This window comes from Dermacentor silvarum, chromosome 9 (assembly GCF_013339745.2).
Source record: "Dermacentor silvarum isolate Dsil-2018 chromosome 9, BIME_Dsil_1.4, whole genome shotgun sequence".
NCBI classification, from domain to species: domain Eukaryota; kingdom Metazoa; phylum Arthropoda; class Arachnida; order Ixodida; family Ixodidae; genus Dermacentor; species Dermacentor silvarum.
In genome coordinates this window covers 121,311,687-121,328,398 of record NC_051162.1, presented here as the reverse complement: position 1 = coordinate 121,328,398, position 16,712 = coordinate 121,311,687, and the positions used below count along the sequence as shown (strand labels likewise).

Here is a 16,712-nt window from a genome sequence, read left to right as displayed (position 1 = left end):
TCGCTCGAAGCTTTGGGAAGTGTTCGCCGGAAGTACATCGAAAGGGGACCGCCGGGGCCGTGATCGCAAAAAAAAGAAGAAGGAGAAGAAAAAAAGAAAAGAGAGAGGGAGAGGCTCTGAAGGAAGGTGCGAAACCATTTTATTAAGGACAAACGCTCAGATCACAAAAGCGGCGTCAAAACAAAACCAGGCCCCTATAGGTCGTCCTGCTCAGCTTAAGGTGCTTAGCTCTCTGTGGCTTCTCGAGCTGTTAATACCTTTGACTAAGAAGTGGAGTTCCTCAGGACCTGAATAAAAGTTCTTTGTCTGTCTGTCTCATGCTTACTTCTTCCTTCTGAGCGTCGCATCCAACACCATTGGAGCAGAGGAAATTACTCTTTACAAGAGCCACAACATCGCAGATGCTGTTCGTGTGCAGCTCTAAAATGCTGAAGCATTCTGTGAATATGTTCTCAAGAGCTTCAATAAATGAGTACAAATCTTGCGACGGATACCAAAGTCCACCGCAGTCTCACTGCTCAGTGTACTCTGAGGGTAACAGGTGTGGCTTCTGTTCGCCTGACGAGGAGGATGTGCTCACATAAACAACAGTTGAGGTTTAGGACGCACTTTATTGCTACGTAGCCTGCTACGTAATATATTAGCCGCGAGTCACTCCTCTCCATTACTAATGATGAATGGCTAGCATGGGGAGCTTCTACTATGGCTAGAGACTCTTCAGCTTCTTCTAACCTCCCTTGGGCGAGTAGCTCATCAACATTTTTTTGAGAAATGTGTGGAGTTTTGTCGGCCACGCTGAGAAGTGCATTTATGATATCAGGGGTGCCATTTGCACCGACCACACTCCTTGACATGTTGTAAAATGACAAACAGTTCACTGTGATAATAAACTGATCTGGCGAGGGGTGGGCATTACAGCGGCTGGACTGGCAGATAATGCCAAACATGTGCTCTACGGAGCCGGTGCTGAGACAAGCAGCCATCAAGTACTTGAACCCTACATTCTCTGCCAAGTACTTCAGGAGAGACAATGTACTGGCAATAGAGACTCTCAGCCCTGTCGCCGTGGAGTTCCAACCTGCCTGCTCCCTTGCGAACTTGTAATGAATGTGCTACCTCCAGCACCTCCTTTGCCTCGTCCATCGTCCGTGACACACTCTCACATATACAAACGTCTTTCGTACGTACGTGCGGCAAATTACTGCACTATACGGCTCTCGCCGTAGTTCATCAGCACAGTCTTCTCAACGGCGACAGTCTTTTTCTCACTGTCCAACGAAGCCAAAACATACCAAACACCATCATAGTTCGGAAACGTGAGCAGTGCCCAATGCTCAGTGGGTTTGGGAATTTCACTCAGTACAAAGGCACGATTTTCAGCGCCGTCACCTATGTCCACAGTTTCACTGGTCTGCAGGTCGTCCTCTTGCAGGCGCCGCCTTTTTGTCTGGTCGCCATGGAGATGTAAGGCAGCCCTTTTCCTTGTGGGTCGTTCGCGCGATGGATTTTTCGAAAGGTACATGGGGAGATTAGGCAAAATCGTGGGTACGGCTTCTGTCGAGAGAGAGGGCTTTCCGCGTGGTGTACGTACCTCTTTGCTTTCGATCACGTGTACGTAATCTCTCAGTACATACTTTCCTTCAAAATGAAGCTCGCATACGGCGTCAGTGGCATCCAGCGGCTTGTCCTTGCGGTGTAGATTCCGCTCCCATGTCAGGCGCATTTCTTCATCCTCGGGGACACTGAACAGAGACAACTTCGGGGCATCTTTCACTCTGCTGTACCCAGTCTTACAACCAGGCGGAAAGCAATAGTTCTTTCGCCGAGATCTCCCTATCTCACAATTCAGTAAATCAGCCAACTCAACGCGCACACGCCACCAACAAAACCACGCACGTGCAACTACAATCGGTAAACACGTCGGGGCCTGTCCGAACGCGTGCGGCGGGGATGCGGCTTCAGGTGACCAGACGGCGCGCGAATATTTCCGTGTGTTTCGCCTCGCCGGCGCTGCCCCGATCCCCTCTCCCTCGACCAACTACCCCTATCTAGTTCACTATACTGCATGTGAGCAGCTGCCGGCCGAGCGCGCACCGAATAAAAACTACCGGTAACCAAACGTCTCGGCAAATGTCGATTCTCCCGTGATCACGACGCAAGTGTTCAGGTGCTGGGACACCACTGCTGGCTACACGAAGCGTTCGCTTGCCAAGGATGGCTGCGTGACGTAATGATCCATCCTATATTTTCCTACCTGCATGTTTGACTCCCATGCTAAGCCTTCGAACCGACGACCACGTGCTTAGTACGAGAACGCCATACATCAATGAGGCCACTGTTGAGAGGTCGCCGCGCAAAGCAAAGACAAAATAATGAAGTTATGAAAAAAAAATTAGGACGCAAACAAAATTCAGTCTACCATCGGCCAGACCAAGGCGAAGGAAGCGGTGGGATCAGATGTATTAATCTTTGGTAAAGAAAGTTTTGGACAATGAATTGAAATACATTTAAAAGTGTGGATTGCGATTAGGTGCTTTATTGAATAGTTCGTCTTGTTGTTTCTAGTGCATGGTTACAAGATATTCATGCGTGAGATTTTCTCGTCCGAAATCTTTTGCCATGTCTTTTCGCCGAGTCATTCAGAGTATAGAAAGAATAACAGCTTTCCATGAACTCTCTTTTCTTCGTTTTTTTTTTTTTTGCGTTGTTAGCAAAGACAGGATGCCAACAGGCGGAAAAAAACGGAAAGTGACGCAAATCATACAGAAATGGAAACGTTCGAAATGCGGATGCCTTAATTTAATGGACGGCGAACCCGTGCCACGAAGCAGACCGTCGCAGTAGTTGATTGGCTGTGGGGTTCCGCTTCTGAGCTCCAGGTCGGGGGTGCAATCAGGGCCGCGGCAACCGCATTTCGATAACGGCCGAAATGCAAAAGCGCTCATGTACGATTTGGATGAGCGTTAACAACAGATGATCAAAATGAACCTGGAGCCCCCAGCTACGGCGTTTCTCTTAATCAGATCGTGGTTCCAGCACGCAAACGCCTAGAATTGTAATTTTTGTTTAAAGGGAAACGGTGCGGCTGGAGCAGGTGGCCCCGTGTACAGACAACTCGAAACATGATGCGACGCGCGCTCGTGAGTTGCAAGTCATGCTCACGGCCGGATCCCAACGCGAATGCCAAGGCGGCCACGGAACCATAGAGAATATGCCGTCGGCGGGTTATGTATATCGATAAAACGAAGGCGACAGTGATAACGCCTTTGCTGTCCAAGAACACAGTGGAAGCATGTGGAAGCTTCTAGAACATTCCGAGTTCGGAAACAGTATACATGCTATATGACTTGTTTTTTTTTTTCTTTTCATTTTATTCCTTTGTTTTACTTTACCATCACCAGTCGCGCTTATCGCGGTGATAACGGCGACGCTGCGGCCAGCGAGCCACTGGCGTAGTTTGAGACTATAGACCAATGCGAGAAGAAAGGAAATGCCCGGGAGTATCAACGCATGCGCGAAAGAGCTTAACATCGCGGTCGTCGTGGTCATATCAGGCCATATAGCGAACTTCCGGGGGTTTGGGCCGCCATTTTGCATTTTTCTGTCGACTTCGATGTTCCTCGTGTCGGCTTCCCTCTGCGTCGCACCTTAACCTGCGGGCCTGCTCTTCCTAATTACGCGCTAACAGTGGCAGCGCTTGACGACGTTGCACGCTACGCGTGTTACTGCCTCCTCAGGCCGACTCTGGAAGAACTGGCTTCATCCCCCGGGCCTGCAAAATATGAGGCACGCTTCGAGAGACTTGGTGCCTGGCACGCCTGCCGACACCGCACCAGCAAACGTTTATACCGGCTGCTACCAAAGACTGCTCACTGCTAGACCTGTGAAACAGCGGTGGCCGCGGACGTTTTCCTCCGTGAAGTTGCTCCTTCTCGGCACATTCGACCTCCCGGAATGTTTTCGACGGCCAGCCGGCATTTAGTCCTTGGGGGCGTAGGCTACGTTACTATACGCAAACGACACCCCAAGTTGAGCCGGCGAAGTGCATGAGTCTCAAGTCGTGCCTGCCGAGTACTCGTTTTTTGTTTGTGTGTGTGTGTTCCCACTCGTCGCCGACGCTTGGACTATGAACTGCGGAGGAGGACCTCTGACCGTGGCTGTTAACGGAGGACCTGCGCAGCAGCCCCTCTTCACCTCGAGCGTCGTCACGGCGAGCTTCCACACTTCGAGCGTGAATGCTCAACAAGTAAAGTGCTATAGATGGTCACCAAGCTGGCGAGGGTGGCGCACGCCTTAGAGAAGTTAACTGCTTGTTGAGTTCCACTAGTTAGCGCTCGCTACAATTGCATAGCTACATTTGAAAATTACGTAAAGTTACTTTTGTTGCTTAACTGTAAGCCCGAGTTTCGTGGGCATGGCTGCGGCCACATCGGGTCTTCTCCGTGCCGGAATCGAAGAGGACGGGCCACCGTGTTCGGGGTGGCGGCGTGTGTAGCTTCAGGCTTAGCTGACACAAGGCTTAGCTCACACTAGGCAGGCTAGCTGACAGCCGTCCTCTTTCGACTGCGTCAGGGACATGGACCCGTTCCGAATTGCGTTGCGACCCGAGACCACTATTTCGTGACAGGGTAGCCCGGGCGCGTCAGTGCTATCGAGCGAAATGTGGAATCGGGGAAGCAAACGCGGCATTCGGAATTTCCTCGCCAGCTTTAGCTACTAATCCTGTTAATGCAGCCCTCGACGCCGGACGTCTCCTTCTTTCCGCATCGGAGCTCGGCCAGGCAGCAGCGACAGTAAGCAGGCCGTTTCGTTGCCATTGTTGCTGTTCGTTTTTCAGTGCGTACTTACTGTCCTCGCTGTCTTCCAGAGCATCACTCGTACCACGGCCTACCCTGTTCCCTCGTCGGTGGGGTCTTGCTGGCAGGCGAGACCATGGTCATCACCCTGAACCAATACGGGTAAGTACCACGTACAGACGAATAGTAGTACTACAGCGATGTCCTCGAGTAGTTTGAAAAATAAGCCTTCTTGTCGTTTCAGAATCCCAACGTCTGCTGTCAACTGCGGCCGACGAGTCGGAAGAATATCCAGTGTGCTGCTGCATACTTGACATTCTCCCACAGGAGATGGCCTTGTGCACCACGAGTACCGTGGCTGACCGCGTTGGCTCCATTGCATTCCCACACCGATGGCGTCCTGCTGCGCAGACCGGACTTGGCTTGGAGCCCTGCTACTACTGGTAAATATCATACGCACGATTTGTATTACGGATATGTCTTCTATTATTTTTTGTTTACAACATTAACGCTCTTGATGGAGAGCATAGCAGGTGGGCATACTTGATGCGCTATCGCGCTGAGTGGGAGCCACAGCGCGGGACCGCTTAGCCACACGCTTTCATATTGTAGCTCATATTGACCGTGATTGTACATGGTAATATTAAAATGAAGATATGCGGATCGCATGCACTGTTGGAATCGATGTAAGCGAAGTTTTCTGTGCTGTTTGCGTTTGACGATTCGGCGTTCGGCGGAATACTCGAGTGGCGAGTTGGTGTTAAACGGTACTTTGCGTACCGTTTCAGGTACCTTGCGTACTGGCGTTTCAGGTCGCATAGCGAGACATGTTTGCTTAGGCGTTGTTGTGCGCCATTGTCTATAGGCGGCGAGAAGGTTCGCACTGTCACTTCCTCATACGACGCATCGCTTCGTGGCAGAAGGGACACACTTTATATTATGTACTGTACGTGTCAAACCTTTGATTATGTACGGCCACACTTTAGATTACGTGTCAAACCCAAATCTCATTGAAGTGCGGGGTCTCCGGATTAATTTTGACCACTTGAGATTATTTTAACAGTACAGGAGCGCTTTCGCATTTGACCCCCGTCGAAATGCGGCTGCCACGGTCGGGATCGAACCCGCGTCCTCGAACAACGCCATAGCCACGAAGGTATACCGCGGCGGGTACGGAAGTCTTGATGTTTTGATTTGATGAGCGGCCAGCTTGTGTAGTGGCATCTATAGACGCAAAATTCGCGTGGTGTTTTTTTTTTTTTTTCATCAATAGTAGAAACGTATGCGGCACCGTAGCTTGAATTTACATTTATCCAGGTTATCCGCAAATGCTGCCCTGTCTAGTTTCGTTGCCTTCGCCTTTTCCGCCCCCCCCCCCCCCCCCCTCTCCCCGCTTGCATGCGAGCAGCTGCAAGCGAGGGGGTAGTAGGTGATGTAGTAGCGAATAGCTGATGTATGTGAGCTAGGAGGAGAAGGGGGTGGGGGGGATAAGGGGGCGGATAAGGGGGCGGCCAAGGAGTGGGCGTCATAATGGTAGTCTGGGCCGGTATTTTGTAGCGATGCGTTATGCTTTATTCTATACTAGTCTTATCATCCACCGCTCACGGCCGTCTAATCCCCTTGATAACGTGAGCGGACCGTCGCTTCCACCACTGACAAAGCGCGAAAAGCTCGAAAAGGCATTAGCATCGGGAAGGCATTGCTACAAAATCGCCCTTATGACTTATTGTACTCTAGTCCTATCATCCACCGCTCACGGCCGGCTGATCCCGTTGATAACGCGAGCGGACCGTCGCTCCGACCACTGAAAAAGCGCGATAAGCCCGAAAAGCAATTATTACATGAAAGGCATCGCTACAAAATACCGGCTCTGTTTCACACTGAGGGGGAAATCTCGGAGCGCATTGCATCGTGATGCGGCGAGCGCTGGAGTCGGGTGCCGGCAGCAGCTCCGCGTGAAATCTTGAACCGCGTCGACTGCTACGGCGGCGCGTGCTGGCCGCATGGGCAGAAAGCGTGCTACTGTCAAGGGCAGTGCACGGATTTCATCGTTACTGAGGGAACTGAGCCGATATTCTTAACTAAACGTTGTGCAACGCCAACCTCTGAGCCTTCATTGGTGATAATGGGGTTCTACAAACTTTTGACAGCACCCTTCGTTCGTTCTTTCGAAAGGCCGGGGTACTGAGTGCGTGCACGTATATTTCTTCAATGTGTCTACCGTAATACGCCGCGACAAGAGACACCAAAATGTGCTCACAACGTTCTCGGTCTTTATTTGACGCGAAAGGAAGACAAAGCACTCAACAATAAGTATGCGGGTCAAACACGATGAACACCTGTCTGGTTTCATGAACTATTGTCGAGAAGAATCACTTCCAGCTGGTTGTCTTAACCTAAAGCACTCCTTTATTCGTATCCGTTTTTTTCATCGTGTTTGACCCGCATACTTATTGTTGAGTGCTTTGTCTTTCTTTCGCGTCAAAGACCGAGCACGTTGCGCGCACATTTTGGTGTCTTGTCGCTGCGTATTACGGTATAACACACACAGCGAAGAAATATACGTGCACGCACTCATTACCCGGCCTTTCGAAAGAACAAACGAAGGATACTGTCAAAAAGTTCTAGAACTCCATTATCGTCAATGAAGGCTTCAGAGGTTGGCGTTGCACAATGTTTAGTTAAGAATATTGGAGTTCCCGCAGTAACGATGAAATCCGCGCACTGCTCTTGACAGTAGCACGCTTCCCGACCATGCGGCCAGCGCGCGCCGCCGTAGCAGTCAACGCGGCTCACGATTTCACGCCTCCTGCGCGAGCTGCTGCCGGCACCCGACTCCAGCGCTCGCCGCATCGCGATGGAATGCGTTCCGAGTTTCCCCCTAAGTGCGAAACAGACTGTACATGCCCGGAACGGCGAATGCCCAAGTAGGAGGTACATATATCGTGCTAACGCCAATAAGCTCTTCGCGATGACTGCCGCGTGTTCATGATTTCCGTATTATGGTACATACCCACAACGGTGACTGAAGAAGTGACCGGTACAATTAAATAAGAAATGAAGAAATAAAAGTCCATATAAGATGCCGCATTATGTAGCACTTGCGTGAGAGAATATGCCCGCGGATTTCTTTCCAGCAAATACGACGGAATGAACCGTTTGAAGAACGCTTTGCTTAATTCAGATTCAAATGTCCTTTGGATCTGCGTTATTTGTTTGCGATCACAATTTATCGGTTATTTTGGTCGCAGCAGACGTATGGCCGATTGCTGATGCATAGCTTGTCGAACACGAGCGGCAATTTTGGTTTTATTACGTTATCTTAGTGTCGTACCTAGCTTTTCTAACTTTACTTCTTTCCTTGCAAAGTATTGCCCGATAAACCAGTCCGTATTTTACGTTTTCAAGTGCCTTTTTTCGGGAATTTAGGCGCCTAGATATAACAGGCCTTGCTTTGTTTCTTGCCTTGCATAAATGGTGGATGCGTTCAATAGTTACCGCTTCCTGACCAAGCGCGTCCTCGTTGAGTTTTTGTTAACTATGCAATGACGAACAGAGCTCACACAGCGCTCCTGCCACTTGGCTGCTGAGAAAACTGAAGCCTCGGCGCTGCAACTCGCGCTAGGCTAGAACGGCTTGGCTGCTCTGCGCGTGACCCGACATAACAGGGCTTCCCGCTGTCAACAAGCCCCGTTGCAAGTTTATTTTTTAGTAGCTTAGTTGTTTCCCATTCCACCTCGGGGATGCCATAGACAATCAAATGTGACCGTCCAATGTGATTTTTTCCAGGTGGTCGTCTTTCACCGAATGTTTGTCGTATGCCATTCACATTACTAACCTCGATTTCGCAAGCATCATTATTTCCACTGTCATTAACGAGTTTAGTTTGGCTTCTATATCAACCGGTCGCTTTTCCTTGATGTCATTGATAACGGCAACAGTTTCCTTCTGTTCCTTAGTAATCTGCGTAAGGTCTAGTCCTGGGTTGGTTTCAATGTCCGCTCCAAGCAGAAGTAGGCTACTTATATACACAGCCGTGTCGATCGCAAAGGAAAATGTCCGTGGCCATGCCAGAACTAGCAAAAACTAAGTGCTCGTTCGAAGGCACGTACGTTTACGCGCTTGCGCAATGTAGGCGAAGGGGTTAATTGCGACATGCATGCTGGTATAGCGCTGCTATGCCCCGTAATCATGACGTTACCGGTGCGGCCTTTTACATTTCAGAGGTATCGTTGCGCTGTTTCGATATGTGCAGAGTGGTCCACACGTGTAACTGTTCGGAGTTGCACCAGATAATCGAACGAAAGGTGTGGCAGGAAGCAGCTTGTGGCGTTGTGCTTTTACACAGCTCGCGTCACGTCGAAACGCTCCGCTTGTCCCACGAGCGCAGGCCGAACTGACGCGAACATTAGCTGTAGAATGTCAGTGAGCGTTTTAATTGCGATCTGAGTGCTGGTCGCGCTGCCATGCCCATGCCTTGTTGTTTCAGGATCCCGACGTCTGCGTTCGATTGCGGCCCACGAGTAGGAAGGGTATCCAGTGCGCTGCTGCACGTTTACCATCCTCCCAACGTCCCAGAGGTGATGGCCTTCAGCACCACTCGTACCGTGACCGACCGTGCTGCCTCGCCGCTGTGGTCTTCCTGGCCGACAAGATTGCTCATCGCCCTGCTCTGCTACGGGTAAGTACCACGTACAGACGACTCGTACTATGGCTGTGTCCTCGAGTGGTAAAAAAAATAAACCTTGTCGTTTCAGTATCCCGACGTCTGCGTTCGATTGCGGTCCACGAGTAGAAAGGATATCCATTGCGATGCGTCACGTCTACCATCCTCCCAGTGGTCTGAAGGAGATGGCCTACAGCAACACCCGTACCGTGGCCAACCGCGTTAGCTCAATTGCATTCCCACGCCGACTGCATCCTGCTGGCAGACGGGACCTTGCTCCTCAGCCGTCACTACTGGTGAATATCGCGTACAGACGACTCGGACTTTGGCTCTGTCCTTGAGTGGCTAACAAGCTTCCTGTCGTTTCAGGTTTCCAGATGTCCATTTTCGATGGTGGTGCGCGACAAGGACGTTCCAGCCAGTGTTTCCAAAAGGTGGGAAGTTCTTTGATGTGAGAAATATTTTGTCGCTTTTTGTTGGTGCAGTGTACCGATAGGGGCAATAGTAATTGATTTTGTTAGTAACCAATTGAATTCAAGCCTTCCGTTAGATGCTGTTTATCATAGTTTCTAATTATGAACATCTTGCGTGAGGCCAGCTTTGGTTACGCTTCCTAAAGCTGACCAGAAGTTGCAAAGTCGCACTACCTAATGCTCACGTAAGCGACCTTATTGAGTTTTGTGGTAAAAGCAGTGCAGGCAAGGCTAAATGTTGGAACTTTCAGCCAAGCTGGTTTGAGGATCGTTTGTTAAAGGGAGGAGTTGCTTCACTTAAGGGCGATGACTACCAGTTTCATTCGTATTGTGCCATCGTGTGTTCCGCAAAAACCTACCCATGTAGCAAACTGAATACTGAGTGATCTTTCATTTTTCTCAGGCAAATATGATGTTGGAAACCCTCTTACGTGGAGGGGCAACTACAACTGTTATTTTACGGATTGCTTGCTTAAGATCAATAATGCTTGATGTGTGAAGTTTAAAAGAGCATCTTTATCAAGGCACTGTACCCGGTTTCGAAACTATTTCCCAACTACTAGTCACACAGGAGCATATGCAGGGTGTTTCAGCGAACACTTAAAAAAAAAAAAAAATTGAAAGTGTGCCTATCGCAAGATAGCACAATTCTTGTTCATGAGGTGCTCTACTCAAAGCGGTGGACGTAACGTTACGTGCACAAAAAATTGAAATCCATAATCGAGTAGTTAACAAAAAGTCACTGAGAGTTTTTAATTACTTTATGGCCCATATTGCAATTTACAAATTGTAGCCGTGGAGTTCGCAAGGCGGATCTACTTGGAACGAATTATCAGGATGACACCAGTTTCGAGATATTAATTCCCGAAATTTGCTGAGGAGTGCATTCGCGTTCCAGTTAATTTGGTGCTTCGATGCATAAGTCAGTCAGTCGTAAAACTTTATTCTCGGTACTGGGAGTGATGGGTTCTGCGACCCCACCAGGGATGGCCCTCAGTCAGTGCTGAAGGCGACCTCTTGGGCTCGCGCTGTGACCCGGACTTGTACTTCCGGATCGGAGCTGGCCAGCAGGGTCTCCCACTTTTGCGAGCCTACAAGCTTCTGGAGTTCTTCGGATGGGGGGGTCTGCGGGGCACTTCCAAAAGATATGTTCCATTGTGGCTCTCTGACCACATTTCGAGCAATCGGGTTTGAATTCTTCTGGGTTGATGTGGTGCATTCGGACCGGGTTTGGAAGAGTATTGGTTTGGAGTTGTCATAAAACGACGTTTTGTTAAGAAAGTAACTGGAACGCCAATGCATTTCTCCGCAATGTTCCGGAATTAATATCCAGAAACTGGTGTCATCCTGAAAACTCGTTTCAAGTGGATCTGCCATGCGAGCTCCACGGCTATAGAATGTGCAAATTGTAATATAGGCCATAAGGTAATTAGTTGAAAACTTAATTACTGAATGTTTGTTAGTCGATTATGCATTTCATTTATTTGCGAGTAATTTCCGCCTCTTGTGAGTGGAAATAAACTTGTTTTAGTTATCTAACACAGCTTAATGCATTACTATAAGACAAATTCGTTCGTTCAGTTTTGCTGTGCGGCGAGCTGCTTTGACAGTATCTATGGGCACATTAATATAAGACATGTGCATGCCTTACCAACGAGAACAAAACAAATTATGCAGAATGTTCAGAACGTCATTCGTATAAGCCGGAAGAGCTTGTGCAACGTAACCTCTTAACGGATTCTGCCTACAGGCAACATACCAGAAAAATTAGGTATATGTTTAACAAGTTTCCGTATATAGTATGAACTTTCCGACTAAATGCTTTCTGCTTACACTTTATGACAGGTAGGAAGCGTCATTTGTTTACAGCACGAACACAGGACACGAAAACGGCTCAATCGTGCTTGTTTGAAGTTCGACCTAAAATAAGTTGAAACCCACTCGATCGCGTTTGGCGAGAATCGATTATAACTGCAGATGCCCGGGAAGTGACTTTGTCGCTGATTAGATTCTTTTTCTAAATAAGTATGTTCATGTAATAAAGGAATGGAAAATTCCGCCCAGGAATGCGGCAGAAATGCGTCACAATTTGGCTGCACTAGTTCGAGCACATACCTATACAAGTATTTTCTTACCTACGTTCCAGATGAGATCATATTCAGCCGCCATCGTCCCATGGCTCCACGTTAGCACGTCGGCCGGCAACTGTGGACGTCGAAGTCTGAGCGTGGAGACTATAACCAAGGACCTGCGGAACAACCCCTTGACACAGCCAGCTTCTACACGAGCTTAAACGCTCGGCAAGTAAGATACTTGGTGGTGTCTAAGCTGGCAAGGGTGGCGCACGCTTTTGAAACGTTAGCTGTTAATTGAGTGTAGCTGTATTCGAAAATTACGTAAGTTTAGTTTAGGTGAATAATTGTAAGCTCGAAGATTGTGGGCAAAGCTGCGGCCACATCGGGTCTACTCCGTGACGGAATCGAAAAGGACGGGCCACCGCGTTCGGGGTGGCGGCGTGTGTAGCTTCAGGCTTAGCTGACACAAGGCTTAGCTCACACTAGGCAGGCTAGCTGACAGCCGTCCTCTTTCGACTGCGTCGGGGACATGGACCCGTTCCGAATTGCGTTGCGACCCGAGACCACTATTTCGTCACACGGTAGCCCGGGCGCGTCAGTGCTATCGAGCGAAATGTGGAATCACGGAAGCAAACGCGGCATTCGGAATTTCCTCGCCAGCATTAGCTACTAATCCTCTTAATGCAGCCCTCGACGCCAGACGTCGCCTTCTGTCTGCGGCGGAGCTCGGCCATGCAGCAGCTATACAGTAAGTGGTCCATTTCGCTGCAGTTGCAGCTGTTCGTTTTTTTGTTTACTCTCCTCCCTATGTTGCAGAGGATGACCTTGAGCACCATTGGTCTCGTCACCGACCGTGTTCACTCCTTCGCATTCCGTCGCCGTTGAGGTCTTGGTGCTGGACTGCACTTCCTTCCTCGCCCGGCCCTACTACTGGCAAGTACCATCTGCACTCGAGTCGTATACTACGGATGTGTTCTCGGGTGCTTAATAAATCCCTGCGTTATTTCAGGTACCGACCATCTGATTTCGATTGCGGCTATTCACAAGGACATCCAGCGCGCTTATGTACACCTAGACAACACCCTACGCTACAGAGACTAAGCTCTGCTCGTCCTATGGCCGGCCGTGTTGCTTCTGCGTTTTCTCGCTGGTGGGTTCCTGCTGTGAGACGGAGTGTTCGACTCCCTGCACTATTTCTGGCAAGTACCAAGCACACACCAATCGTAATGCAGCTGCATTCTCGTGTGGTTTATATTCCTTGTGGCATTCCAGGTTCCGAACGTTCGGTTTTGAATGAAGCGCTGTCAGAAGATGGCTTTTCCAATGACGGCTCTTCGTGTTCTCTCAGTGCTCCGCTTCTTAGTCATGTTTCTAACTCTTCACGGGGCCGCAAATAAACCAACGTTGTGGGCTTCCGAAGAAACTTGCTGTCAGATGTTCTTAATATGCAAACCCTCGAAGTTTCGTTTATGCTTGGGAAAAATTCTTTCGCCACGCAGATTTCCCACAAGGCTCTTAAATCTTGCTCTCAAAGTAAGACGATGTCACCTTTCTGTCACTGGTGATATTTCTTGAGTGGTTTCATTTTGACACCCCTAATTTCTTTCCTGTACTCCGAGTGCCAATATTGTTCCCGACACCTTTGTAAGTTCACGTAGTCGAACCCTTTATTAATCAACAAGATCTATCCGGAGATATCTACTAATACAACATGGGATAAATGTAACGACACCATAGATCTAAGTCATATGCTCTGACGTTGCTCCGCGTTACGCAGTGACAAGGATAACACTAAAGAGCGGTGGGACGCACCTCTACGCAGTCTCACATTAGATGAACAGCTATGGGCAGTCCAACGGGCCCGCGAAGCGGCCGAGAGGCTAGGCCTTTCGGTCTCAACGTGGGAGCGGCCCGCTTCGGACTAGGAAACTAGCGCGACCCAGTGGACCAAAATAGTTTTTCCATCCATCCATCTTTGTTAAAGGTTCCTGCCCTATTCTTCACTGGCTCCTCCCAGTTTTCTGTTGCCGCTAGTCGGGTCCACAGGAGTTAATGGAGTAGGTTCTACAGGTTCACCATAAACGTATGTTAATGATTGGTGGTTTATGATACCACCTACTTCGTATATTACGGTATATAGTTCTCCAAAATGCAGTACACATCGGCCAATAGCTTTTCGCAGTTTTGAAACTAAGGATGATCGTTTCATAGGAACTACCCAAGCGCGATGCGTTTTCCGGAAAGAATTTACACTTGGTGAAATCTTGAGTTTGGCGATGCCGTGTTGTCGTGACCGCGTTCGATTCCTTGTTAGTTCTCCTCAGTCTTGCGTTGTCTCTGAGAACATTTCATTTCTCGCTAGCAAGCACCGAAAAGCTGGCATAAAACTGAGGTGAAGCGTCTCTAACAGTTTCCAAGTGTACAGCGCTTGTGACGGCACATGTAAAAATCACTACATACACTTTGACAGTGTCTTATTTTGTTGTAGTTCCCAGAGAACCGGTGAAATTTTTACGATTGTTGGATTCCAAATAATATTATTGCATCCTCGCCTTTATTTTAACATTCTGTCCATGCTATGGCCGTGTATAGTAGAACTTGGCGGTCTTTTTGCGGTTTAGAAGATGCTAGTAAGTCTATATTTTGCTATCAGCCACGTCGTCTTTCCCTCATTTTATGTCGTTTGACTTGATCTTGTTGATTTTCGTCCTGCACATTTGATTTTGCTTTGCAACGCTTGCAGACGACGGTTGCCTTACAAAATTTTGCACTGTTTTGGCCTCGCGTGCCGGAAGCACTTGTTTTCGTCTCGAAGCTTCTGCTCATGTTATTGATCGGTGGCAGTCTTCAGTGCAGTGGTTTTTGATTATAGTAGCAACATTTTGTCACCGAGTTACTCGCGAAGTTTGATCTATCAATCCATTTTTCTTTAAATTATTTCGAAGACAGTGAAGAAAGAGCTCAGTGCCTCGCTGCACCTTACTTGCAAAAATAGAATGTGTGTGTTTAGAGACTCTGCACTGGACATTCCTTCGTTTCTTTCTCGTACAGACTGTTCAGTTCTGCCTGGCGTAGCTTGCACACACCTCGTAAAACTGGTAGTTTATGAACAGTTCTGGTGTACGCAACAGTACGCTTTAAAATTGGCATCCGCATCAGAGCGTAGAAATCTATTCACTCCGAGCGCTTCCACTCCATTCATGTAAACTGATACCGTCTGGCAGACTTCTCGCAAACCTTTGAATCTTCTAAATTTTGGCTGGTTTTAACTTGATCAACGCATTCATTTGAGTTTCATTTAAATGTTCTTCATTACCGAATTCTTCTTTAGATAATACTTACCATACAGCTAAGTAGCTTTAGGAGTACTGTAACCGTTCAATCAGTGCAGCTGCCTTCCGATCAAGGATATAGTTTAGTGTAATTTCTGGTTAATTCTGTCGAAGATGAATTGCGCTCTGAAGCGGTCTCCAAAGTTTTGTCACGACAGCTTGTTGCCGTCAAACATCTCTAGTTTCGGCCGCTTCGCGTAACTGCCATGATCCGGAGACCGCTTCTCTGACGCTGACTGTTGATTTCCTGTTGCTGCATTATCGCGATCATGCGTCATGACTCAATTGATATTGGACTATTCTTGAAATTGTAATTACCTCCATGTCATATTCCACTACTTTCTAAAATTTGTAGGTCGCTGTTTCCTCGGTGACAAACGGCTCCATCTGTATATTTTCGGCTCCTAAACTGTTATGCCCCCGATTTCACTGGGGGTCATGATTCCAGAATCTACGTCTTCGTCCCTCATTTTTCTTTCTGCGTCTCATGAGGATCATTATCTACATTTTCAATGTTTTCCTCTTCAGCGAAATGACTTTTCGGTTCGTGATCGAAATGCAAGCTTACATTCACGCAGCAGGGAAGGCTAAAACTCATGTGCTGTTGCTGTAGGCCACTTCCGGGCCGGCGTCCGTTCCCGACGGTCAATCGCACGTCAGCTGCCTCGATTTTTCTTCACGGATGTCTCTTGCTGGCGAGGGTCGATCTTGATCACGGCACGATGCTGTGAGCGAAGGAACCGAAGAGCCGTGATCATTAGAACGAATTGCAGCGTCTACAAATTCGACAGCTTTGAACACGTTTTATACACTAGCTCCGCCCCGCTTAAGATTCTTTCATTTAGTATGGGAACCAGGCCACCGAGACATTCATCTGAATGTAACAGCAGGTTCTTTAGCACGAACTTCTCTAAAAGATCCGGTGATATCTGTGCTGCCGGCGACTGCACATGTCACTGCAGCCAGATATAGGCAGTTTTCTTTGACCGAAGACAAGAGCCTCTCATTAGCAAAATCTAGATTTTATACATCTAAACTATTCTTGGAACGAACAGTGGTGTCCTAACCGGCAATTCGAAGTATCATTTACAAGGCTGCATTGCCGTATTGCACAACTTCATTTTTACTTGCAGAGATGTAGTCTGGCGGCATCCCCTTCATGCTATAGCTCTGCAATGAACCGGAATCCGTCGATCACTTTTTTAGTATCGTATCGGTGGTTTTATAATTATAGAAAACGATGTTTGGAAATTCCACTTCGAAATCTAGGACTGCCATTATGCAGTTCTGTTATACTCCCACTTGGAGCAACGGTATTGGGATATAGCCACAGGAACGTTTGTCGAGCCATTTATAATTCTGACACAAAG

At 48.3% G+C, this 16,712-nt stretch overlaps 1 protein-coding gene across 8 annotated transcripts; it reads left to right on the top strand.

Annotated features, from left to right (window-relative positions):
* Positions 1–3,544: 3,544 nt before the first annotated feature.
* LOC119464200 (uncharacterized) lies at positions 3,545–12,964 on the top strand. 8 transcript variants are annotated; one of them, XR_007463431.1, is made up of 9 exons: positions 3,545–4,793; positions 4,868–4,958; positions 5,041–5,239; positions 9,286–9,477; positions 9,554–9,758; positions 9,832–9,896; positions 12,082–12,239; positions 12,698–12,758; positions 12,827–12,964. XR_007463431.1 is itself a non-coding variant. In XM_037725068.2 (7 exons), the coding sequence occupies exons 3-7, from the start codon at positions 5,127–5,129 to the stop codon at positions 12,083–12,085; spliced, it is 579 nt and encodes a 192-aa protein (XP_037580996.1). In that variant the 5' UTR covers positions 3,545–4,793; positions 4,868–4,958; positions 5,041–5,126; the 3' UTR covers positions 12,086–12,958. The 8 variants fall into 8 exon arrangements, 4 of the variants coding, with proteins under 4 accessions (XP_037580996.1, XP_049511957.1, XP_049511958.1 ...); XR_007463428.1 differs by having other exon boundaries at positions 12,082–12,758; XR_007463430.1 differs by lacking the exon at positions 12,698–12,758 and having other exon boundaries at positions 12,827–12,958.
* The last annotated feature ends 3,748 nt before the right edge of the window (positions 12,965–16,712 follow it).

Excerpts from the sequence above, each read along its gene's own strand:
- LOC119464200 (XM_037725068.2), top strand. The coding sequence starts at position 5,127 with ATGGCCTTGTGCACCACGAGTACCGTGGCTGACCGCGTTGGCTCCATT. Across the intron at positions 9,478-9,553 it reads ATCGCCCTGCTCTGCTACGG|TATCCCGACGTCTGCGTTCG; the intron begins GTAAGTACCACG and ends TTGTCGTTTCAG. Across the intron at positions 9,759-9,831 it reads CTCCTCAGCCGTCACTACTG|GTTTCCAGATGTCCATTTTC; the intron begins GTGAATATCGCG and ends CTGTCGTTTCAG.